Here is a 22,795-nt window from a genome sequence, read left to right as displayed (position 1 = left end):
AATTAGTGGTGCCAATACTTTTAACTCAGCGTGTATAAGGCTAAAAAAAAAACATTATCACCACAGTTTCCCTATCAGCTGTTGATAACGAGGAAGAAAATTTACCGCATGTGCTAGACTGGTGCAAAAATATTAATATTTAATAATCCAATCTCTCCTAATGTGACGAGTCAAAACCATCTCTCGAAAACCTTGTTGACGCTTGATGATGGTGTTCTACAAAGTCGATGCGAAGAACAAGAACAAAACCCATCGGAACCATTGTTCAAGTCAATAGAGTGCAAATGCTCATAATCGCCAAGTGAACAAATTGTTCGATCATGGACGAAGCTATGTAGTATATTCTTACACGAAGGTGCAACGAACACCCGATGAGATCCATAAACCACGTGGGACTCTGTGCACTCGATTTTTTTTCGTCCCTAACCTTGCCAGTTTAAATAATTGATGCATTAAATGAAGCGCTTTATGCATGCAAAATAACGCTGTTGCAATAATGTGCTTGTGCATTTGTTTGAGCCATACTTTTGTATATCCTTAAAGTTATAAATGGCATTGTAACACTAATAGATCAAGTCCATTCTTTTCAAATTCTTTTCTAAGAGGACAAATTCATTTCTTGGATAAAAATTTAAATGCAAGTTTCTGCTAATGCAAAACTTTTACAGGGACAAAAGGAAATACTCGTAGAATTAATTTACAGCAAAAAGTACTTTTTCTGTTCTTAAAAAAGGTTATGCATTACGTACTCAAAAAAAAAAAATTTTTCAATATGGCTTGAGACGCTAGATATTGTTTTTGATTTTAGGAGTCTATCACATGGAAATAAAAAATGTCAAAATTTACACACTGATTTTGCATTTACGCGTGACTTCCACTTGCCCCTCTTGCTGCATGATGTTTGAAAATCTAGAAATATATTTCTTGCAACTAATACAAAATAGTGCACGTTTTAGGTTTTTTCATTGATCAGCATGAAAATATGACACTTTCATATAGGAAGCGCTTTACAATTTGTTCGACAAAGTTTCATATCGTGATGATCCCTCTAAGGAAAGTTTGCCAGGATTGATCTGTGGAATAATTTACTCAAGTTCCTCTCGGGATCAGTCGAGCTTAAGATTAAAGTTCTTTTTAACGACGTTTCGATTCCCTCTAGAACTCTAGATGAGAAAGAGCGAACAAAATATGAAGATGAACTCGAAGGATATCAGAGTACGAGGATACGAGGATCCAGCTCACGTAATGCAATCTCGACGATACGCTCCAAATCTTTGGAGATTAGGCTAAGGTGCAGAGTTTCTGCATGAATTATCCACCCATCCTTCTTGTGAGGCTCCCTTGGGATCTTGCGCAAGTTATCCTAATTTAAACGAAGGCCACCAATCATTAATGGTTCTTTCTTCAGCTTAGACATACGTATTGGAGGTGGGAAAATTTGAGGTCAAAGATATGCATGAGAATGAAGCAGGGCCAGACAAAAGGGGCACTAAAACGACGATTGAAGAACCTTACATAATTGTCATAGAATTGCAGGCTATCAGAACACGCCTCAGGAAAAGTTTCGTTGAAGAAGTTTTGACATATATGGCGGGAGGTTTTCAACCCGGGGCTTAGAATTTCCATTTGGATTAAACTCGAGAATTTGTGCCCTTTCTCCATTTCACGAGGTCATGAGTAAAGTACTTTAGACGAAGGTAAGCATGTGTCACAAAAATTAGAAACTCAAATTTAGACTGCGAGTAGACGAGTCAATGAAAGCCTAAATATAACTCACTGGGTACTGTAAATGGCCATTTTTTCCATTACTTGCTTTATAACATCTTTTAAAATTACCATTCTGGGGTCAACCCTTGCCAAGTCAGGCATGACTTTAAATTCTGGTGTGAAATAGTGTCTCCAAGTTTCCTGGGGAAATGTCAGGAACGGGAATCGAACCAGCCACGTCTCTACTCATAGGAAACTGGACTCGCAATAACATTGTTCCTCATTCCAAATGAAAAAAAGAATTGTTGTGCTCAAAATGCCCTTTTGAATGTTACAAACAACTTAGCTGTTACGCTATTTACAAATCTGCAAATGTTTGCAGTTTAATCACAACATTTTCTCGCACTAACAGCGTCAGGGTGCAAAAAAGCAATTTTTGCCCTACAATGAAAAACTACAACAAACAGATAAAACGATAAAACTGCAACTTGGTGGTGGGAAATCCGATATATTGACACATACATTCGGTTATGAATTTGTTCATTTTGCGTTATGTATGTGTGCCCTTATTTTTCTTTTTGATCCAATAAGGCCATGTTTCACATTACCTTGTACCCTTCGTTGCGAATTTTTGAGGATACATCGAAAAATATCAAAATGTTGCACTCTCAAATTTGGAGAAATTGATAGCTTATTTGTCTTTGGTTACTGTTGAAAAGATGCATTCTAGTCCGTTTCAAAATGGGTTATTTGATTTCCGGCCAGAAAGTTTCGAGACATTTCGCTCACGGAATCACAATCCACAAATAAACTTTCTCTCTCAATACTAATTGCCCAGAAAGTTGGCATTTTTGAGAAAATACCTCCTCCTAGCTCATCAAGGGTCTCTTCAAGTCTCTTGCGAGAGCAATTTTCAGACCACAATCAGATCCACGGCCTTCTTTTGTGTCATTAAAATAGCCAAGACTGCCTTTGTTCTCGACACCCCGGCAATCTTCTTTATTGATAACATAAAAACCCCAACCCTTTTTTTTACAATGGAACATACATGTTACTTAAACGTCTCATAGGAGAGCTGCTGGTGTCTCCATTCAGGTGAGTCTGTGTGCCTTCTCTCAAAAGCCTTTCAAAAGTTCCCTTTCTTCCAATTGGACCCACTTTAAAGCGGACCTTGACAAGCGTAGAAATTTGCTGAGCTCCAAAGTGAATGGCATACTACGACTACATCCTTGACTGGTTCTCCCCTTCCGCCAGATTCTATACACTATAAAAGAAGAGCATATTCTTGAGCGAGCCTCTCGCCCAACAGGATGCCCAAATGTTGATGATGAAGCCTCTGAGAGCGTGACGCCTTGTCTCCTTGTCAAGCAAGGCCTTCGTCTCCGTCAGTTTGAAACGACCGCCAATCCACTGGCAGAATTCTGGGTGAGGACAGGGCGAACTCGAGCTATTTCCAGACCGACCGACACAATGGAAGGAAATTGTATTTCCCTAACTGGGCAATTTTTCAATGGAGAAGAATAGCTATTTATTCAATGGCCGTTGCTTTTTTGCATAAAGTTCACAAAATTGAGTCTGGAAAAAATATTGACCTTTGGTGGGTTTGGATTTTCATTTCATAGACTTTATTTTTTCAATGGAGAAGAATAGTTAGGTATTCAATGGCCGTTGCTTTTTTGCGTAAAGTTCACAAAATTGAGTCTGGAAAAAGTATTGACCTTTGGTAGGTTTGGATTTTCATTTCATAGACTTTATTGTTTGGTTACGTGAGCTCCTCTTCAAACGAGTGTAAGTCAAGTTTTTGAAGTCTAAAATTGAATTAATTTCCAGCAAACAGGGCGACGTTCATTGAATACGTAGTTTTGTTTCGTGAAAGCAGGTTCTCAAGGTAATTTTTCGACTCAAAGCAGTCAAAAGCCAAAGCTGTGACCACTGGAAATCTACATTCTATTTACTTGCGACTGAAAATTTACTTTTCAGCCGTTTGTAAACACCAAACCAAAGGCATAAAGTTTTTACAGTGGCATTTGGTTGCCTTTGCTTTGGTGAGAGTCCACATTATACCCATGAGAGCCTGGTTTTATGAAAGAAAATACGTCAGACGTTCCTTGACTATTCGAGGAGGAATGCATTTAGAGAAAACTTGCCCTATTGATCTTTTTATTTTAACAAATCACCCCTCAGTTTTAAGTGAGCTGCATATGACCACATTATTTTTCTTTTTTAATACCTCTCCAATCTTGTCAAGGAGCAGTCGCCAAAAGGTTATAAAAATTCTGAACTAAACACAGGTGGCATGAATGAAGTCTAATTTTTGACGAGCTTCAAAGATTGAATTTTCGAAAAGTAATGATGATTAAAATCCCAAAGGCACGTGTTTATAAATGAGACATCTTAAAATTTATTTTATATTGTCTTTGGATGTGGATTTTAATGATTTCTACTTTGCCACCTTACTTTTTGCTTAATTTCTCTAACTTTGGCAAGATGATACAATGTCAAGAAACAGCCCAACATGATAATTAGATTTGAAACTATTGTCATGCCCAATAATTACCATCACGATAAATGACTTGAGAGTTTGGAAATATCACACTTCAATTTGCAAACACATCCATACACACCTTGAACTTGTGCATTAATTTGGAAGATACCCTACAATTGAACACTATTTGTAATAGAAATTAAGGCTTTTGACAAAAATGTATGGTTGAGCTCTGACGGAACTAATATTGTCTCTCGTGAAAGCAAAGCCTTGTCATGAGCCAAAAGACGACACATGAAAGATACTAAGATATTTCACATCTAGGAAATTTTTTAAAACAATTTAAATTTCGTATCGGTGTTTTTCGATGTTACTTGAAATATCGATTAGAATCTCCATTTTTTCATTTTTTACGTTTTGTGCGTTGGATTTTGAACCATAGGTATGTCTACATATTTTGCCTGGCAAGTAAAAGGGAGTTTGGAAACATTTAAAAAAAGGATTTGGTTATGTTTGCTCATGATTGCATTGTATTTTTCTTCAATCGAATCCAGTCCCTTTGCACTACAACCACATTTTCCAAACTTCAGTCCAATCAAAGAACTGTATTAAAAGCTATGCTCCCTCAAAAAAGGTGCACGAAAGTTGAAAAAAGTACTTCTGGTAATCAATTACCACATCAGAGCTAACTTATTCTTTCTTTGTAGAGTGATTTAGTAAGCTTAGAGAAGGCACAATTTTTGTTCCAGTGATTGTGTGCACCTGAAAATTGAAATTCATTGTTGCAGCGACATTTAACAAAGCACGCTTTCCGTTCACTTGATTCCAACATGTTAATTCTCAGCTCTAGCCTTCCCCTCCATAATGCAGTGGTTCAAGGTTTACTCCAAGATGAATCAAGAAATTGTTAGGAAGCAACGAATTGGCAATGGAAAAATATTTCAGCGTGATCTGGACGAGCTCTAAATTCCAACCACGCATTTCACGTCCAGAAAAGTGAAAGAAACCACTAACCAATTGATATCTTTCACCATGTAATTAGAGGAAAATCTCCTTCCTTGTTTTTTAACACATAGTTATTCGTTTTGCCATTGACGGAGGGACCAACCTTTTCAAAGTCAGATTTCAACACAATATTGCATATTGGCTGGAGACACACACACATGCTCTCATTTTGAAACTGAGTGGGTCGAGCTGTCTTTCCGCTATTTTCCGATATTCTGGATTTTTTTTTTCGTGGTCGAGTGCGTGCCGGGTCAAAATTTGGGAGATCTTTTTTGTTGACAATGTCATACGCTGAAAGTGTGAGGCTCAACTTTCTCCCCTTTGAAAGTTCTTAAACTTGCAGTGCTCGAGAAAGCTGCGGTGTAGTATACTACTACTACTACATGTTCACCGTAGTAGAATGTATGTTGATGGGAAATGTGCGGGCAGCAAACTGTCATGTGAGACTTGGGATGTCTGGCCGTTGGAGAAATATTCTCAGCACAAAGTTCGTCTCCAGCCAAGGCCTTTCCAGGTTGTATTGCTTTGAAACAAAACAAAAAACCTTCGCACAAAAGTCCCAAATCTGGCGTCCTTTGTCTCGCAATTCATGTCAAGCGGATGAAACTCCGTGATCCGAACTTCATACCGAGCGTTTCGAACTTTTATTTGGCCAGAAATCTGACATTGAAGTCCAATTCGAGACTAGCTAAAGTCGAAAAACACCGACCTTTGCGAACGGCTAATTCAGCGCCCGCATCTCAGTGTCGACCTTCAAATCCTTGTCGCGCTTGTTTGCATAGATGCAGGTTTCTTTGACATTTGCCCACGAGGCCTTTGAATCAACAAGATTTGTAATGCTTCCAACATCTCCACTCCTCACGTCTTATTTACTCAGAGAGGTTTTACGCATAGAGTGGGATTTCAATTCAAATATGTATTGTGTAGAGATTGAAAATTTCCTGAAAAAAGATGGCGTTTTTATGTACACGCATACATGATATACAGTTTGTATAATATGGTAGATGGCAAATATAAGAAATATGAATTGCTTGTGCAACAATAAATACCTATTGTAAAATAAAAACTTGTCATGGTATAATAAGTAATATTGATCGAAAAAAATGTGACGAAATGAATCAAGTTTATTCCATGTTTGTGCATGAATAATGAGAAATGAATAATATTTTGTTAAGTAAATTGAGTAAATTTCTCGTCTTGAACTGCTGGGGTTCAAATCCCAGTAGCAGTAAGGAAGTCAGCATAAAAAAAGAAAAATAAGGTATGTTATAACGTAAAAAATCGTGATGGATTTCGTCGTGGTTTGGCCGTGATCGTCAGTGAAGGCCCTCAAGCTGCCTTCGCACCCAAGGGGTCCTTAAATGCCAAACTTATGCATTGCTTTTACTTCCGGTCACCCTGTACCCCATGTCTATTTATATCAATGTGAACAAGAAGTACCGAAAGTAGCAACTCTTGTACGATGAATAATTGAAGAAGAAGGAAAAAATGTGAGTTGGGACAACGATAAGGGTATTCACCGTGGCATGAAAGGTCTTCCGTCAACTCTTGATAAAGTGAGAGTGCATAGAGCAGTGCTAATGAATAGAAGTTTGTGCCATTTTCAGCCCAGTACCTATCCCCAAAAGACAAAAAGACCTGTCTACGTGCTCCGTAAGACTTGTCAGACGCTTTCATGGTAACACTGGTGGTCTGTCTTGAAAGAATAAACTTTTTGAAGTTTTACGTCTTGATGTTTGATTGTTTTTCCGTCATATGACTTTCAAGAAAGTAAATATAAATCAAGGTCAGTGTCTCAAATGGGGTTCAAAGATCGAAAACGAGTTTTTTGCTTGAATATTAAGAGTTTTTACTTTTATAGGTTCAAGAGTTCATAGGCGGAATTTGGCTTGATATTTGTACGAGAAACTGGATATACGAGGGATATGTCACTTATACCGGTACTCCAGGAATAGCTCTTAATATGTACAAGATAGAGCAAACTTTATTTTTATGATTTTTTGACACAGTCACCTCCAATTCAAATACACTTATTACATTTTTTAACCCAACTCTCAAATACAAACAAGAGGCCATTCTTTGAGAGCTATCTTAACACCCCCTGTATGGCCAATTCCAGCTCATTTTGAGACCGAAACTGATGAAATTTGCGATACCATGAAAAACCCCGATTAAGTGAAAGTGCAGCTTCTCCAAAGGGCCTCTTGTAAAAATTTGAAGCATTCCGTCGAAGTTTTGCCCGATTTTCCAAAAGATTTCATTGTTGCATGTTGATTCCCTTTTGTTTCGCGGTACTACCGTAAGGGGTAGGCTGAATACCCTAAAAAACTTCAAATTTACAGGTAATCCGCTGATTTTTGTTTCTTTTTGAAAATATAAAATGTTGCCATACAAAAAGATCTTTCAATGCCTCATGACCATTTTGTAATATCTGAATTATCATATAATATATGAACTGAGTACCAGTAATCCTGGTTTCTCCGAATGATAATAAAAATCAAAATATTGAGCGAGAATTCTTTCATTATGTTATGCTATACTTACAACCGCGTCGCCTTAATGCTTCATGGCTTTGATTTTGTGCCGCATTAAAAACCCATAACCAATGCAGTCTATGTGAGGATTGTAAAAACGTACAATATCTAAGCATTGATATGAAGGACTTCTTTTCCCCTCGCCACCTTTCAGTCGTTAAATCGATCTCAATAGTTCGGAACTCTTTTGCCAGTTAGGTTGTGGTTAAACTTCCAACAATCAACATGTAAGATTATTGAAAAATCGAACCCTGGTAAATACTCTCACGCTTGGGTCCTTTTCCAAGTCTATTTGAGCTCTTTTAATGCTGTTCTACTCCATTATACTCCTTAATATTATCTTACATTGGCGAGCAATGGTATTCCTGGTCAAAATGAAGATGAGACAAAAACAAAAATATCCACAAGTTTTGAACATAATAAGTCAATCTCTATATATAGATCGCTTTTGATGGCTTGAATCATGAATTTCTAGAAGCCTAGAAATCTATGGTTGAATAAAGCTCAGACATGGCTAACGACTCGTAAGTTACGCGAACCTATTATCAATCTTTCCGTCTTTTCCAGGTGTGATTTCCTAGCCTGAAATGAACCATTAATCAACCTCCAGGAACGTGGGATCCAATCGAGTCATGGCCAATTCAAAGTCCAATAGTCGCACGGGCAGTCTCAAGAGCTTCAGCGAAGGTAAACTTGAGGTGTATTATGTACTTTTCCCATTCCGTCTCCAAGCTCCCAAACTCCCAATCATACCTTGGTAAACTGGAACAGAGGCCCGAACTGTTCCAAAAGTCGATCCTTAATCCCCATTGTTGGCCCTCACACAAAAGACATATTGTGACAGCTAGTCAAGAAACGTCATTCTTTCGTGTTTGAAATGAAATAGAGATCGCTTTGAAGAGGAACGATGAAGAGCCAAATATCTCTATCGGAATCACTCCAAAGGGTGACAAAGAAAGGAAAAATGTTCAGACAGATAAATATTCACCCCTTTCATGTCTAAGATCTATTCAGTATCTAATTTTTGACCACTGAATTAGTCGGAAAGAAAAACTTTTCAAAACTTATGTATTTTTTTTTTGCATTTTTATGCATTAACAAATAAATGATGATGATTGCTTTTCTTTTGCTCCATATACACTCCACAGATTCCGACCCAGTTAATTTACGAGGGTGTGATATGCCATTCGCCTCTATATCTAATGTTCGTTAAATTTGATGAAAGTGGACCATTTTCAACTTAAAAATAGCAAGAGAAGAATGAGACTTGTGAGGCCTAACAGACATAGTGTATTAGTAGAGTGTGCACTTTCCATTATGCTACCCTTGATTTTATCCACGGCTAGCAGAGTTTGAGCTTTCTGGGGTATCTTAGGGACCCTGGATGCAGAGACGAGCGAGCTTTGAGAAGTGGCCCCACTTGAGAAAATAAACGTTCAGAAGAACTATGAAGTTTCCAACACAATTTCAATTAATTCCCGTATAAGAAAGAGTGCTATCCAGAGAAACACCAATGAATATTTACTTCATGGAGAGTAGTAATTTTGCCTTAAAGGCCAGCAATTTAGTTGAATCATAGATAGAGGCATCTTACATTAGTACTGATATACTTGTTCCCTTTTAATTTCTTTTTTAATCCAACTTTTCAGACGATCGGATCACTGAAATATATCATTAGGGATTTAAATTAACATTTTCACAGGTGGCTTACTTGGACTTCTCAAGAAACATGTCACTATTTTCTAGACCGTGTAAATTGTTAAATTTGTCCATGCTCCTCTCTTTGAAGCGCTTTAGACCAACTTGTCACAGACAGACAGAGAAAGAACAGTGTGACAACTACATTTGATTGGTCATATTATTCTAATGTAATCCTAATGGCATATGACATTCATATCTGTCATAAATCATCTAAACCTTCAACGTCTTATGCAAAATGAATGTGTGGGGGCAATGTAGAAATGACTGACTCCCTGCTGTACTTTACTTGGACACCTTTAAATGTTCGTCAAAAATTTCTAGCCAATCAGATCAGTCGAATTTGATGACGTAAACTCAACCTCGCGGGTCTCTTACTAGAGGGTCTCTAAGGTCTCTGAATAACATATTTCAATTACTTAAATCATAAATGGGCGAACCTACGGTCATTCTCAGGGTGACGCACTAATGTACTTATATGAACTACATACACATTAACATGTGAATTGCCCCTCTTGGACCCGTGATTACAAAAAGTACATTATCATATTTGTGTGTGCAAAAACTTTTCTACGGCCCTTGAAAGACACTGATCAACGCTAGATGCGTGTTTTGTATCAATGACTTTTCTCTTCGTATAGCCTCTAGTTTTGACTACGTTTTCTTTTCCTTTGTATCACACGGCTTTCCCACTCAACTGGAAAGAGAGAAGAGAAAAAGGGACCTCGATAGAGTGGTGAGATCGTGTCAGAGAATCCATCAATTAATTGACAGAAGACTCGCCACTAACGCGGTTTTTTTTCCATCGTACTAATCACAACGTAATAACACAACTGTAAGCACGGACACAGCTTACCTCACATCGGAAGGAACAGTCAAAGCCCCAAAAGCCTCTTTCACTCTGGTTTGTGCTTTTAGGAGGGTACGGGGGCTATAAGTTTCTGGATATTCCCTACCAGAACAACGATGAATGAAGTATTATGGATGAATAATTCTCTGCTTTCTTCGTACAAGTTAGTAACTCATGGCAAACAATAGTACACAAAAGGTACCATAGTACAGTATGCACACATTGAAATAATAGTTTATGAAACCTGAGAGTCTGAAGATTATGTTATAATTTTCGCCAGAATGGTTGAGAGTTTCGGCCAAAATGCGTTATATGGAAGGTAAAAGTAGGTGAATAAAGAATAAATTGTTTGCTTATTCAACCAACTATTTTGATGTTTTACAGGACAAAAGACTAACGAATGTTTTATTTTAAATGACTACTTGATCATTGAGCGAAGAAAAAAATGCGCTTTCATTCTTGCCGTGACACTTTTTCACAAATGAAATTTGAATTTTTGAAATATGCTCAAATCACCATCTAGGACTAATTGAATGTATTCAATGTTATGCAAACCAATTATCACAATCGTATGCAAATAACTAACGGTTTAGTTGGAAATCAAAAAGGAACAATCCCACTTCATTTGCATGTTTGATATTAGGTAACCCACGAAATCCAAGGGTAATCTTTATAAGTTAAAGGAACTTGCTGAAAAGTGGAGAAACTGACAAACATGACAGTGCAAATATTTGTGTCAGTTTTTTCTGTCTTGAGATATTTTTGATCTTCAAAAATGACAAAAATCTTTCGATTTTCGACACATGTCATCGTTTTTATTTAGGGTAAAAAGTTGTGAAAGGTTGAATAGCCCAAAAATGGCGAAACAAGTAAAGATTGAATCTAACCAAAATCATGCAGTGAATAAAATATTTTTAAAATTCAGATATTGGTGTGGCGTTCTCGCACCTCAATCACACTTGCTTTGACAAGACTATCTTTGATTTTCTTGTGATATGAAACGCAGATTATGTACATGAAGGTGCTTCAAACTTTCAAGACACAGTGTATAAAAGATGTAACTGAGCTGTTGATGTTTCCATTAGGTTTTGAATTTCCAAAAGGTTTCCAAAGGTTTTTGAGGCTTTGAGAGACCAACAGGGAATTGCTGAAATGCCAGTGACGATATGAAAAGGAATGGTTTAAACCGGATTCAACTTGTTTTCAGTCTGGATATCGTCATACCATTATCATACTTGAGATTTCAAGGGCTTTTGATCTGTCTTTTTTCTTGGAAAGCCTCGTTATGGTCTTGCAACATTTCTGTACAAAACCAATCAGAAGCAGATAGTCTCGAAGCAAGGAAGTCTCTTAATTGAGTCACAATCAAATTCAGCGTACTTCCCGGAAAACAGGCACTTCAATTGATTTGGAAATCAATTGTGGGCAGACTTTTAAGCAAGAGATAACGTGCAGTTTATTACCTAAGATGATCTTGAACAATTGTGTCTTCGGGACCCTTGCAATTGTCTTTGAAATAATCTCACTGAGTGTAAATTTTAGCCTAACAACCAAGTCAAAGGTTTAAGAGTACTATTACTTTGTCTTAATGGTTTTTCAACGCTAAAACTCAAATTTAGTCGATTTCTGTAAATCTGAAGTCAAATTGAAAATCGCCTGTTTTGAAACAAATCGTGCAGGGTAACCGGTAAGTCTCTGACGAAAAGCAATTTCACCAGGTTGATATTGCTGTAGGCCAAAAGTTTTTAAATCTGATTCAGTAAACATTTGACAATCACAATCTTTAAAAATGTTGCGAGGCTTGATTTTTTGTGATCAACAAATCAGATAAATAACATTTCTTGACTAGTTCTTAGATCTACTACAAGGCGAGATCAGACATGGAGAGCAAAACAATCGACAGCATAGATGAAATAAATGAGAACTTGAGAATTCATCCATATATCACTAGGAGTTATTTCCATGTTGATATGCTCACTTAGATAAAAAAAAATGATTACTCTTGATTTCCTCATGGCAGAAAGGATGGCTATTGTCCAGGAATGATATTAATGTCTAGTCCTTTTCATTGAGCGGATGCAGCGCCCTCTGCTGAGTACACTCTAAGATGCCAGACTTTATCAAGAGATTATTCAGTGAGCAATTAATTGCCCATGTACTGTGGCAGAATGAATAAGTCACCAATTCTTCTGGGAGACGTTTCAAATCCTCTATGGGTACATTTCTGAACAATTATGACAAGGAAAAATCATTTTACAAGAGGATGTATACTGTATGATTGATAACTCTCCGATACTTTGCAATCATCATTTCTGATGAAATTGTACTAAAAAAGTACCGTTTTGCAAGTTTTTTGGTGACTAACTTAACAAACATCGTTTTTGCTAAACTTGCCTTTAGCTTTTATTGCAAATTTAATGGAAAAAGATGATGGTGAAAAGTCGCTGGTGTGCTACAATTTCCCTATACGGTTCTTCGTTTATTCCTATTTGGATGTCAAAAGTGTTGGTAATTTTACCCTTGCATGTCTTGAAAGGTCGCTCAGGAGGGTTGCTGGTGAATTTTATAGTGCTGGAATAGATCAGCAAAAGTTGTTGTATGAATAATGCCTACTTAAAGTCAGACGTCCTAGCGTGTACTATTGTGTTTCTATATTTGTCCGCAATGGTAGGAGAGAGATGAATACAAAAGGACTGTACAAGGTTGTTTTGGTGCTGATTATCCAACTCAGCAAACCTGGGAAACTCATAGAGGTACATTAGAGGGCTTGTCAAAGAAAAGTCACTCCAGCCAAGCCACTGGAGACTTTGCTTTGCACACATTTTGGTAGTTGGGCACCAGGGTGTCGGGCTGATCAACTTCTCTTGCGTTACTCAGTTTCGACCAAAGCAAACAAACGAGCCATCAAGTCACTGGCTCCCTGAATTGGGAACTTGATTTTGAGTATCACGTAACTAAATGTGTTCAAAGCCGATCCCCATCGCACACACCAGGCAAAAAAATCTCAGAAGTCTCGTGGGTGTCGTTTTTCTGACTAGCCCTCTAAGATAGATAAATGGGAAATGCCTGGGCAGGGCAGGCCTAGAACTCTGTGTAAGAGGTACTCAGGCCGCCAGGGCGATTCAGTGTACATTCACATAGCCCAAACCAAGAGTTTTCAGGGAGACAGAGTGTGGGGACAATGGAAGTCCTAAACAAGCGTACATGTACGGATGGAATTAAAGTGACAATTGGCAAGCCAATACTACCGAAATTTAAGTTTGGAACAATATTTAGGATGTAAGGTTCGTCCTATTAGCCATGTGAATTAAAGGAAATTCGAGAAAAAGTTTTATGTTGCACACTAATTTTAGGCACTTAAAGTAAAAAGAATTTAGACGAACATCACACCCAACTCGCAGTATGATCCAATTGAATTTTCACCAATTATTGAGTAAAGTTGTACTACAAAACCCAAAATATGACATTTTTGGTGTATTCCGTCACTGTACATGGCTCAACATTAGAGTATTGTTTGCTTGAGCAAGCCGGCACATAGGAATAAATAGCAAATCTTATCTGTGCCTGGTGCAGGTTGGCTGTCATGTTAGTCTAAATTCTCCCTCCACGAAATGCTCAAAAGCAGGGTGCCTCGTCACTTTTTTCGTCAATTTTTTTTCCTTCACATGGCTTTTTGGCCTTGCCTACAAATTGGCAACATTCTAGAGTATTCGCATAATTTTTGGCAGACAAGTGGAAATTTTCAAACTACTTGCAGTCTAGTCTCAACAACGAATAAGTTTTATCGATAAGTTTCAAAATGCAATTACGTGCCAAACACTTGATAAAAATAAAAGTAAGCAAATGAGCTCATTTTTTACAACTTTTTGTCGCTTTTTTCTGTTTTTACTCAAAAAGATATTTTTCGAGGTCTACAGATGACATATCAATTATGCGTATTGTTTATTGGTGAGACACTCATTTAAGAAAGGGGTTTCTTTCCAATCATGATGGGCATATTTGTTTCTGGATAGCAAATGCCTTCAGTTCTCACCATAAACTAAATTCCATTGAGGATTTAAAAGATTCAAAGGATGTTTTTTGCTACCGAAAAATTCTTCCCCGGAAACTGAATGCTGAAGTTTGAAGGGAATGGGTTTTGGAATTGAAGCTAGATTTTCAACAGTACGCGAGAACCCCTTTTCTTGGTCGAAAGAGGAAAGAAGATCCATAATATCATTTTGATATTTAAGATAAAGCAACGAACGCCTCGGGATTCAAATCATACTTCAGACGAATACCAGATTTTCTTAGCACTATTAAGAGGACAGCAAGATGCTTTGTTGTAATCTCGCACAGTGACATCAGACCATTATTCAACTTGACATGTTGCATTTTTGTCATTGTTCCAACAGCATAAAATAACAAAATCTGGGGCGTCAAGAATGCGGAACAAAGTTGGCTTTTCCTTTCATCGTCCTTAAAAACTTGGGAATAGTTATCCATGAAATTCAGGGGCTAAATATTGTGGGAGTACACCGATTGACCACCTTTTTGTGTCGATTATAGATGAGTTGTTTACTGGAAAGCTAGAAAGGCTTCTTTCATCAAAGACAAGAAGCCAAGCATCTTAATTGAACTTGAACCAAGTCTTGGAACTTCTTTGGTGTAGATTGGCACATGAATAACTAATTACGATTTGTTGGTCCTTCATTATAAAGCAAAGGTAAAAAAGGTATTCAAAACATGAATAGCCTTGAGCAGGGGGTTGCTTGATTTTACAAGAGTTTTTACAAGTTTCTCTTGTCTATATCATAAGAAATTGTCCATAAAAAATTAGAATAATTTGGGATCTCATCTTTTCGTACAAATGTGCTTGTGAAATTATAAAACCAAAAAAGAGACCTGAAAGTGAACAAAAAACATATTATTAATGTAAATAATAATCCCTTATTTTTCGACACATAGATACAATCACGATAAAGAAATGGAATAACTTCGGTGTTTTACACGAAAAAATAAAGTCTCGAGTTGAAAAGAGTTCATTTAACTAACTGTAGCTCATCTAAAGGATAATGCAAAAAGCAAGATTATTTACCAATGAATGCAAAATGAGAAATCATCGACTAGCTGAAAATGAGGGTGTCAACTAGAAAATGTTTCTTTAAATTCAATTTACCCTTTTAACACATAATTCTCAACTTTCACCTTCCAAATTGATCTGATAGATATGTCCAAAGTGGATAATGTAAATCAGGAGGATGATTTATTTCGAACAATTTTTTTTAAAATGCTTATCAAAATATTCTGTACTTTAACCCGTTCTTGTGGATCGTTTTCTGACGTGAAGTGACAAGAAAATAAGAGAAAGCCAAATACTTAAAAACTTAATCACAAAGAAATTTTAATAACCAGTTATTTTGAATGATTAAGAATTGAATTGGGTATTTCACATGTTTTACATCTTACATTCCCTGCAGCGAGTAAGAAGAAAATGAAATTCCTACATAATAGATCCGCTGTGTGTTCCAAGCTTAGTTTTCTGATATTACCTTGAATTTTTCAGTCTTTTCATTTTTCAATTCAATGCCTCAGAGCATCAGGAGTCGGCTTATTGACTTCTAAATTCCCTGACTTCCTTGTCAAATCAGCTTAGTTTGGATCTTCGTTCAGAGAGATTTTCCCCCAATGTGACTCAGTGTCTCTGTATCACAATACAGAGCATGAGTTCACTTGGGATGAAGTGTTTGCTCCAATGATGAAGTGGAATGGCCAAGGCCTTTGGACGAATGATTGAGGCTGTGAAGCTGTGTGCAGATCGATGGTTTTACCTCAGGGAATCAATTTTTCTTGTTCTTATGTCAATTGTAATCTCTTTCAAACAATTCCCATCTGTTAGACATACATTTCTTGCTTTCCGGGAAACTCAAATTAATTATGTATTAAGCCAGATTGTATGACATGCTTGGTATCTGGCAAACCTCACGAGACTAGAGATCGTGCTAACAAGAAATAATGACGCAAAAAAACGGAAAGTCATGGTTAAACAATAGCCTTGTTGGGCATGTATCGTCAATAATTGCTCACAAATTTGGAAGGACTGCATGACACGAGGCATGCATGGCAATTCTTTAGTCTCTAAAGTGTTGCAATGTCGTTGAATTCTAATCAATTCACATCGGACGAGCTAATTCCAGGACCATAGAGGGATAAAAAAATAGACGTTTTTAATTTGATTCTGTAAAAGCAAGAGGGACAGAAAAGGAAGAAGAGGGGAATTGCGTTGGCTGTTATTTTCTAATGCAACTGATTGATCGCAACTCCATCTACAATGGGAAACCATATTGAACAGTGCAGTCAGTTTTCAAGGATGATATAGATAGTAGTTTTGTTATTGTTGAAGAGCACAAAAAAGTCACAGCATTGTGCAAATAACTGTTTCAAAGTGAAGATGGAGTATTTTCCAAAGATTCTGAAACCTTCTGTATTCCAATGGTTAGACAGAATGTTTTTTGTGACCTGCCTTGAAAGATTGTCTTTGGAATTTCTTGTTAAGGTTTCCAAGTCTAGAGACATGCTGATCTACAGTAAATTGCTTGCAGATTTTCTCTCTATCTCTTACATTTCTGTCAACCTTTTTGTTGCTTTAAAAAGCTTGTGCTAATTTTAGTAAAATTTCATTTTGCGCACAGTACGTGAAAGCAGTTTTGGTTACAAAAATAACACCAAACCACACTCGGAAGCACTTATTGATAGGCAATGAAAGCAGACGTAACCAATGATTTAGGGCTAAAACCGACTATCAAATACATACTTAAGGTAGAACGAACCAATATGTTAATTTTTTCGATGCCAGATCTCTGTGTAAAAATGGGAGTCCTCCATGGAAGTTATTTTTCAATACAACGAGCCAATTAATGGCAGCGCCCTCTACAATGAGAAACCGCACCCAACACACAACTTGCATTCTAAAAGCTGGTGTACTTGACTTGCTTGTAGGACTTTTTTTGTGTTAAATTCTTGCTGGAGTACCTGCTATTACCAATTCATAAGACCAAAGGGTCAACTGGAACGGGCAATTTCCGATCAAAGCTCAGAACCATCCGGGCTGCCAAGACTATTGAGTTGATGAATGAGGACGGAAGAAATCTTGATTGTAGCAACCTTGAGGAATACAACTTTGAAAAATCAATACTACTTAGGGTAAGATGTGCTTCCAAATTGAATCAAAATTATATTTTTTTGTAGTGACTTACCAGCCACCCTGATACAGGTGTCCTGCAGCACCCTTTAGAAGTAGACATACTTCCAGAGAGTAAAACATTCAGTTTAGTACCTCTGCTGTCTTCCTCTTGTTCGGGCTCTCAATAACATAGATCCCTACAGTCTCATTGGAAACTTTGTTTGATTGAGGAATGTCAGCAACATTACAATGAGTATAGCAGGTGCGATAAAAAGGTGTTCGTACCTTTTGATCAACTGTAGAATTACTCGTATTGTGCCAAAGGTCCTTGTCCTTGACCTTTTCTCCCTCTTCAACATTAATTAAGAAGTGGGTCTAATAGGTCGTTTTTTCAGCCACAATAGCAAACAAAAATGAAGGCATTCCACTATGGATATTTGAAGCAAGTAGGCCTCTTCGGAAATCATGGCAGTTCTGAACACCTTTCAAACTCAGGTCTGTCCAAATTAGGAAGGAAACACCAAGGGGTAAATTACTAAAGAAGTTAAATTTTGACATTCCCTGAACAAGAAAAAATTCCATTTTGTGACACGCATTTTTTTTAAGGATTGTGTTGAAAGGAACGTAGAACATAAATGTTTAGAAGCATGGGACAACTGCTTCTTTTTAAACTATTCTAGTTGCCCAATATATTGGAAAGGGTACTCCCACGTTTGGAGATTAATCTCTTTCCTATAATTTGTCAACTTTATTTTCTTTCGCAGGTACGTGTCTCACTAGACCCAAAATAAAATATTTATGGTATTTATCAAACTTCTCGTGTTACTGAATAGGTGTCCCATTATTCCCTAATTCTTAATGATTCGATGATTGTTAGTATCGAATTTTTGATAGACTTCAAAAGTGCCAATCCACAATGATTCATAAAACCTCCTTTTCATGGCTTGCTCTTTTTCTGCCACTTCTTGCAAACCGACTTCCGCAATATTTCCTTTCCTTTGTCACTCTAATAAAGTGCTCTCTCCCAAGGTTGAAAACATTCTCCGAAAAACATATGTTGAAGGGCTTGAAGGGATTACATGGTACAAAACATGGCTCTTATGTCACAGTTTCCTCTTCAAGTCTGGTTGCCTGCACTTACATGTATTTTCAACAAACTTCGAGAATGTCTATCTTGAAGGTTGTCGGACCTCTTTCACATGCTTTTTTTCGGCCTCAATCGTAAATGACCCGACTTCGAACAGCCTCGTTATTTTCCCAATGATTTAAAAAGAACAGCAAGTCAAATCTTCTTCACTGTTTCATTTGGCTTCCTCTAATATTCGTAGGGAATTGAACCGATTGCATCTTTCAAGTCAGACTTGGACAAATTTAAAGCAGCATTCCAGATCAAGGATCAAGGACTAGTTCGGTGTGGCAACTCAAATTTGTAGGTAGACCAAATATCATATAAAGATTGAAAGGTAACGAATAGACGAATTAGAACCGTTAATTTTAATAGTACTGGGGATTACATTCTCTGTAGCGGTTAGAAAAACCCGTGAAAAACCAAACCAAAAAGCAAAAAATTGAAAGAGTGGGTGCCACAAAATATGACCAACTATTCTGTGGTGCCTGCTTATGGCATCATCTCACGAGGCCTAAAGTTGGAAAGCAATTAGAGCGTAACAATTTGGAACCCGTCCAGAACCCCGTTTCAAGTTGACCTCAGAAACAATCAGTGGTTTCGTCTGTTGGCCTTTGGCACCTTTTCTTAAGCCCTATCATTTCCTTACAGCTGCTGGAGCCACCAAGGGTCTTCGAAGATTTGGACAAAGCATCAAAAGAGTCGTCAGAGAGGTCAAAGAAGAGAGTAATGGTAAGTGAGCCAAGACCATTCTACGGTAGCATCAACACCAACGAACGGAATAGAAAAGTCAAAAGAACGACTCAGTTTTGACCCTTCTTGTTGAAACACACAATGGTGTGGGCAAATCCATCCAGATTCTCTATTATTATTAAAGAAATGTTTATTTGCAAGAAGACATGCCATGAACACAGGCCATGGATTACATGGCTGTTAATCGATAATTGATGATGAAATTACTTAAGATCTTAATTCCAATGGTGGGCCGCCATTCAAGGCGTCAAAAATGCCCACTAGAAATATTGGCTAGGCGAGACTTGGGATTGAACCCATGAAATTGAACATGGTTAATTTGGGTGTGACGCGTTGTTCAACTGCGCCACTTCATTTCCCTTTTCTGACAATTAGTATCATTTCATAAATTGACATTCGCAAGCAATTCAGCAAGGGTAAAGTTTTATTTTTCGGTATTCCTAAGCATCTTTCATGAGATCTTCGAGAGAAGACCATTTTGCATCTGTTTAATGCTGTTTGTGAAACAATGTTAACTAATGGCTTATAGTTTTCGACCCTAAAACGTACTCTTTTCTACACCGTAATTGTGGAAGAAATCAGCCCCAAATTTGCAGAAGCATATACGTCCAAAACCATATTTTAAGCTGTAAAAAAGGTCGGCTCTTGCTTTTTGCCTGCTTATTTGCTATCGTTCACGTTTTTCGTCCATTGGCCTGTTTTGTTAATATTGCAAAATGAGCCAAATAAAATGGAACAAAGTGATGCTTGTAGATCGTTTTGTCCCATTCCCTTTGAAAATAGTTCCGCCTGAGCTTCTCACTTACTGGCCCCTAACGTTTCATCAACAATGCTTTTGACGAAGGCAAGTTATTACCAATCATTGCTGAAGCTTAAAAATGTTTTTTTTGAGTGAAATAAAAGTCAAGGCCCAGCTAAAATTTTAGCAACCTTCGATATGGATCAGACTGGAAAAAGCATGAGAGGAAGTAATTTGGGTCCAATTTTCTCCATCTTTTCCATGATGTGTAGTGCTGTCGAGTCCGAGTTTTCTCGAGTCTTTTATTCAAATTTCGAGAATTTGGACCAACTCAAGTCTTTTTGAAAGCAATGATTCGTCTGGTTAAATTCTCATTTTTTATTGGGTTCTCCAGAAAACGAACCTTATTCTGTCATGATTTGGCAATGTAAGAAACCAGGATTGAAAGACGTTTCCATTAGCTTTGTCTAGGTAGGCAAAAACAGCAGACCTTTTTTTTTTGCTGGAGTCGAGCAAGAAGTGACAAATCAAAGGACTCAACCTAACCAAAAGAAAGTGCAATCAATTTCGAACTGATGAAGTGCTCAAAGTTTTTGTCCATACCAAGTCAAGCGAACATTTTGAATCAAAATCAAGGAGCATTGAAAAAGCTCACTTTAAATAATGCCTTTCGCCCGGCTGAAGTTTCTCTCGAAGATTTAAAGGAATTAAAACTTTGTTAGCGTGATAAATTGGCGCGGAGAAAACTTTTTTAATTCATAAATAACTTCCACAATCTCCCGGACTTGTTCGAAGGATGTGTCTTCTTCATTTCATTTCTTCAATGCTCGCTTTCCACACAATCAAGCATTCTGCTTGAAATAGAACCCAATAATCCTTTTTTAAGAGGGCCAAGAAGCCATGGGGAAATGGAACCCGATCTTCTGTGGCTGCTGAGGCACAAAAACATTTCCTGTTCTTACAAGGAACGTAAACTGGGCCCTATTTTCCACTGCTCCATTTGCCTGTCAATGTAAAGCCCCTTCATGAATGAGAGGACTGTCATCCATGTCAAATATTAATATTTTTTCCAAAATATAAGTCTACAAGTATTTTTGAGGAGGGCGGACAAATGAATATATTCCCCGTACTTGAAAGCAAAAACAAATGGTATGCAAATTTCGATAATTTTTTTGGACAAATTTCGTTCCTTTAAATATTTTTGTGGAATAGACAAATGAAACAACATTAGAGTCTAACAATACAAATTACATTCAAGGATCGGATTTTGTATCATTGTACCTGATGTACAGAAAGGTCCCTGAAGGCCAATAAACCGGTTCTTGGTAATCAAGCCTGCAGATGTGGAAAAATGTGGAATAAGAAGAAACACAAATTTCCCTAAAAAAAAGCACTCATTTCTATTTTCATCGATTTATAGATGTACTTTCTAAGTGCATATTTTGTAACTGAAAAATGATGCTCCCTTTATTTTGCCACACTGATCTACCCATTTGATAAGAGAATACGCGTATTGAGTTAGCCCTTGAATTTTGGCTTGGGTTATTGCATTGTGCATATTTTCCATTAATGAATTGCTTTATGCTGAAAAGAAGGTACTAGTCCGGGTTGTTACTTTTAGAGTGCCATTTTTTAAAGACTAGATGAGGAATACCATCGCACTCAGACCCACTACCGACCGATACGTTTGTTTCGCAACGAAGTTGGCCATAGACTTCTAGAGGTCTTCTAAATCAAGTCCAATTTAAGCTTCAAAGCTCATTCTTTAACTCTTTCGGACATATTTCAATTTAATCTGAAAACTCATCAGAACAGGGTGGATCAGAAAGTTTTCATATGGTATTACTTTTTATCAGATATTTTGAGGTTTTGTTGAAAACGCTTTTTAGAGACATTTTGTTATGAAGCCACTTTTTCCTCAATTTTGACCTTGAAGCCCACTATTTGGAGCTTGCTACTCTTAAAAATTGAAAAAAACGTGTCGTTTTTTCAATATATCGAAAACATAGCTGGAAGGCAATACATTCATTGAATAATCTGTAGCTTTTATCAAAAGAAATATAAAATAAGTTATTTACACACCGTGGGGATTGGAAAGCGCCTCCAGAGTATAGTTTCGAGTTAGACATTTTCGACTTTGTATCCGAGAAAAAAACAAAGACGTAGATTTCAAGTAGATCCAAAATATCTCTTATCGCAAAGTAAATATTGTATCAAACGTATAAAATAGAGCATTTGTCATAACAATGTTCCAGTCAATCATAATAAGAGAAAAAAGTACAATAAGTTAAGAACATGGAAAATATTTTATTTTACAATCGTCCAATACTTTTTATTTACGTAGGAATCGAGGAATCAAATGTACTCAGATATGCAGGTTAAGAAACAATGCGTATGAAATTACGAGTATCTGAGATGAATTGTTACAACCTGAAATGGGGATATGTTTTTCACTTTTTCCTTCACAATTTGGACCATTTCTTCACTTTTTATGCTTATTTTCAGAACATAAAAAATGACATCACTTTCAAATCCGCCCTCTACTCGCCAAGCCTTGGCAATTCGAGAGCTTCCAATAGAAGAGTCTGAAAGTTTAGAGGCTTTAACTGCCACCATTTTTAATGTGATTATTTCCATCAAACAAAAATCGACTTCGACTTACGTAAGCCAAAAAAGATTTGTGAGGGGATGACAAAGGTATTTTGTTTTGTTTTCACACCGATGGAGGTCCGGAGA

General features: G+C 37.2%; 1 protein-coding gene across 1 annotated transcript in view; it reads left to right on the top strand.

Moving 5' to 3' along the window:
* LOC131891732 (uncharacterized) overlaps positions 1 to 22,795 on the top strand; it is a 54,496-nt gene that overhangs the window by 12,586 nt on the left and 19,115 nt on the right. Inside the window, exons 2-3 of the mRNA XM_059241368.1 lie at positions 8,299 to 8,418; positions 19,219 to 19,299. Coding sequence (XP_059097351.1) covers positions 8,364 to 8,418; positions 19,219 to 19,299 — 136 coding nt within the window. The 5' untranslated portion in view covers positions 8,299 to 8,363. The remainder of the gene's footprint in view (positions 1 to 8,298; positions 8,419 to 19,218; positions 19,300 to 22,795) is intronic.

Source organism: Tigriopus californicus, chromosome 12 (assembly GCF_007210705.1).
Source record: "Tigriopus californicus strain San Diego chromosome 12, Tcal_SD_v2.1, whole genome shotgun sequence".
NCBI classification, from domain to species: domain Eukaryota; kingdom Metazoa; phylum Arthropoda; class Copepoda; order Harpacticoida; family Harpacticidae; genus Tigriopus; species Tigriopus californicus.
The sequence above is the reverse complement of the archived record's forward strand: the minus strand, read 5'-3'. Positions and strand labels throughout refer to the sequence as shown.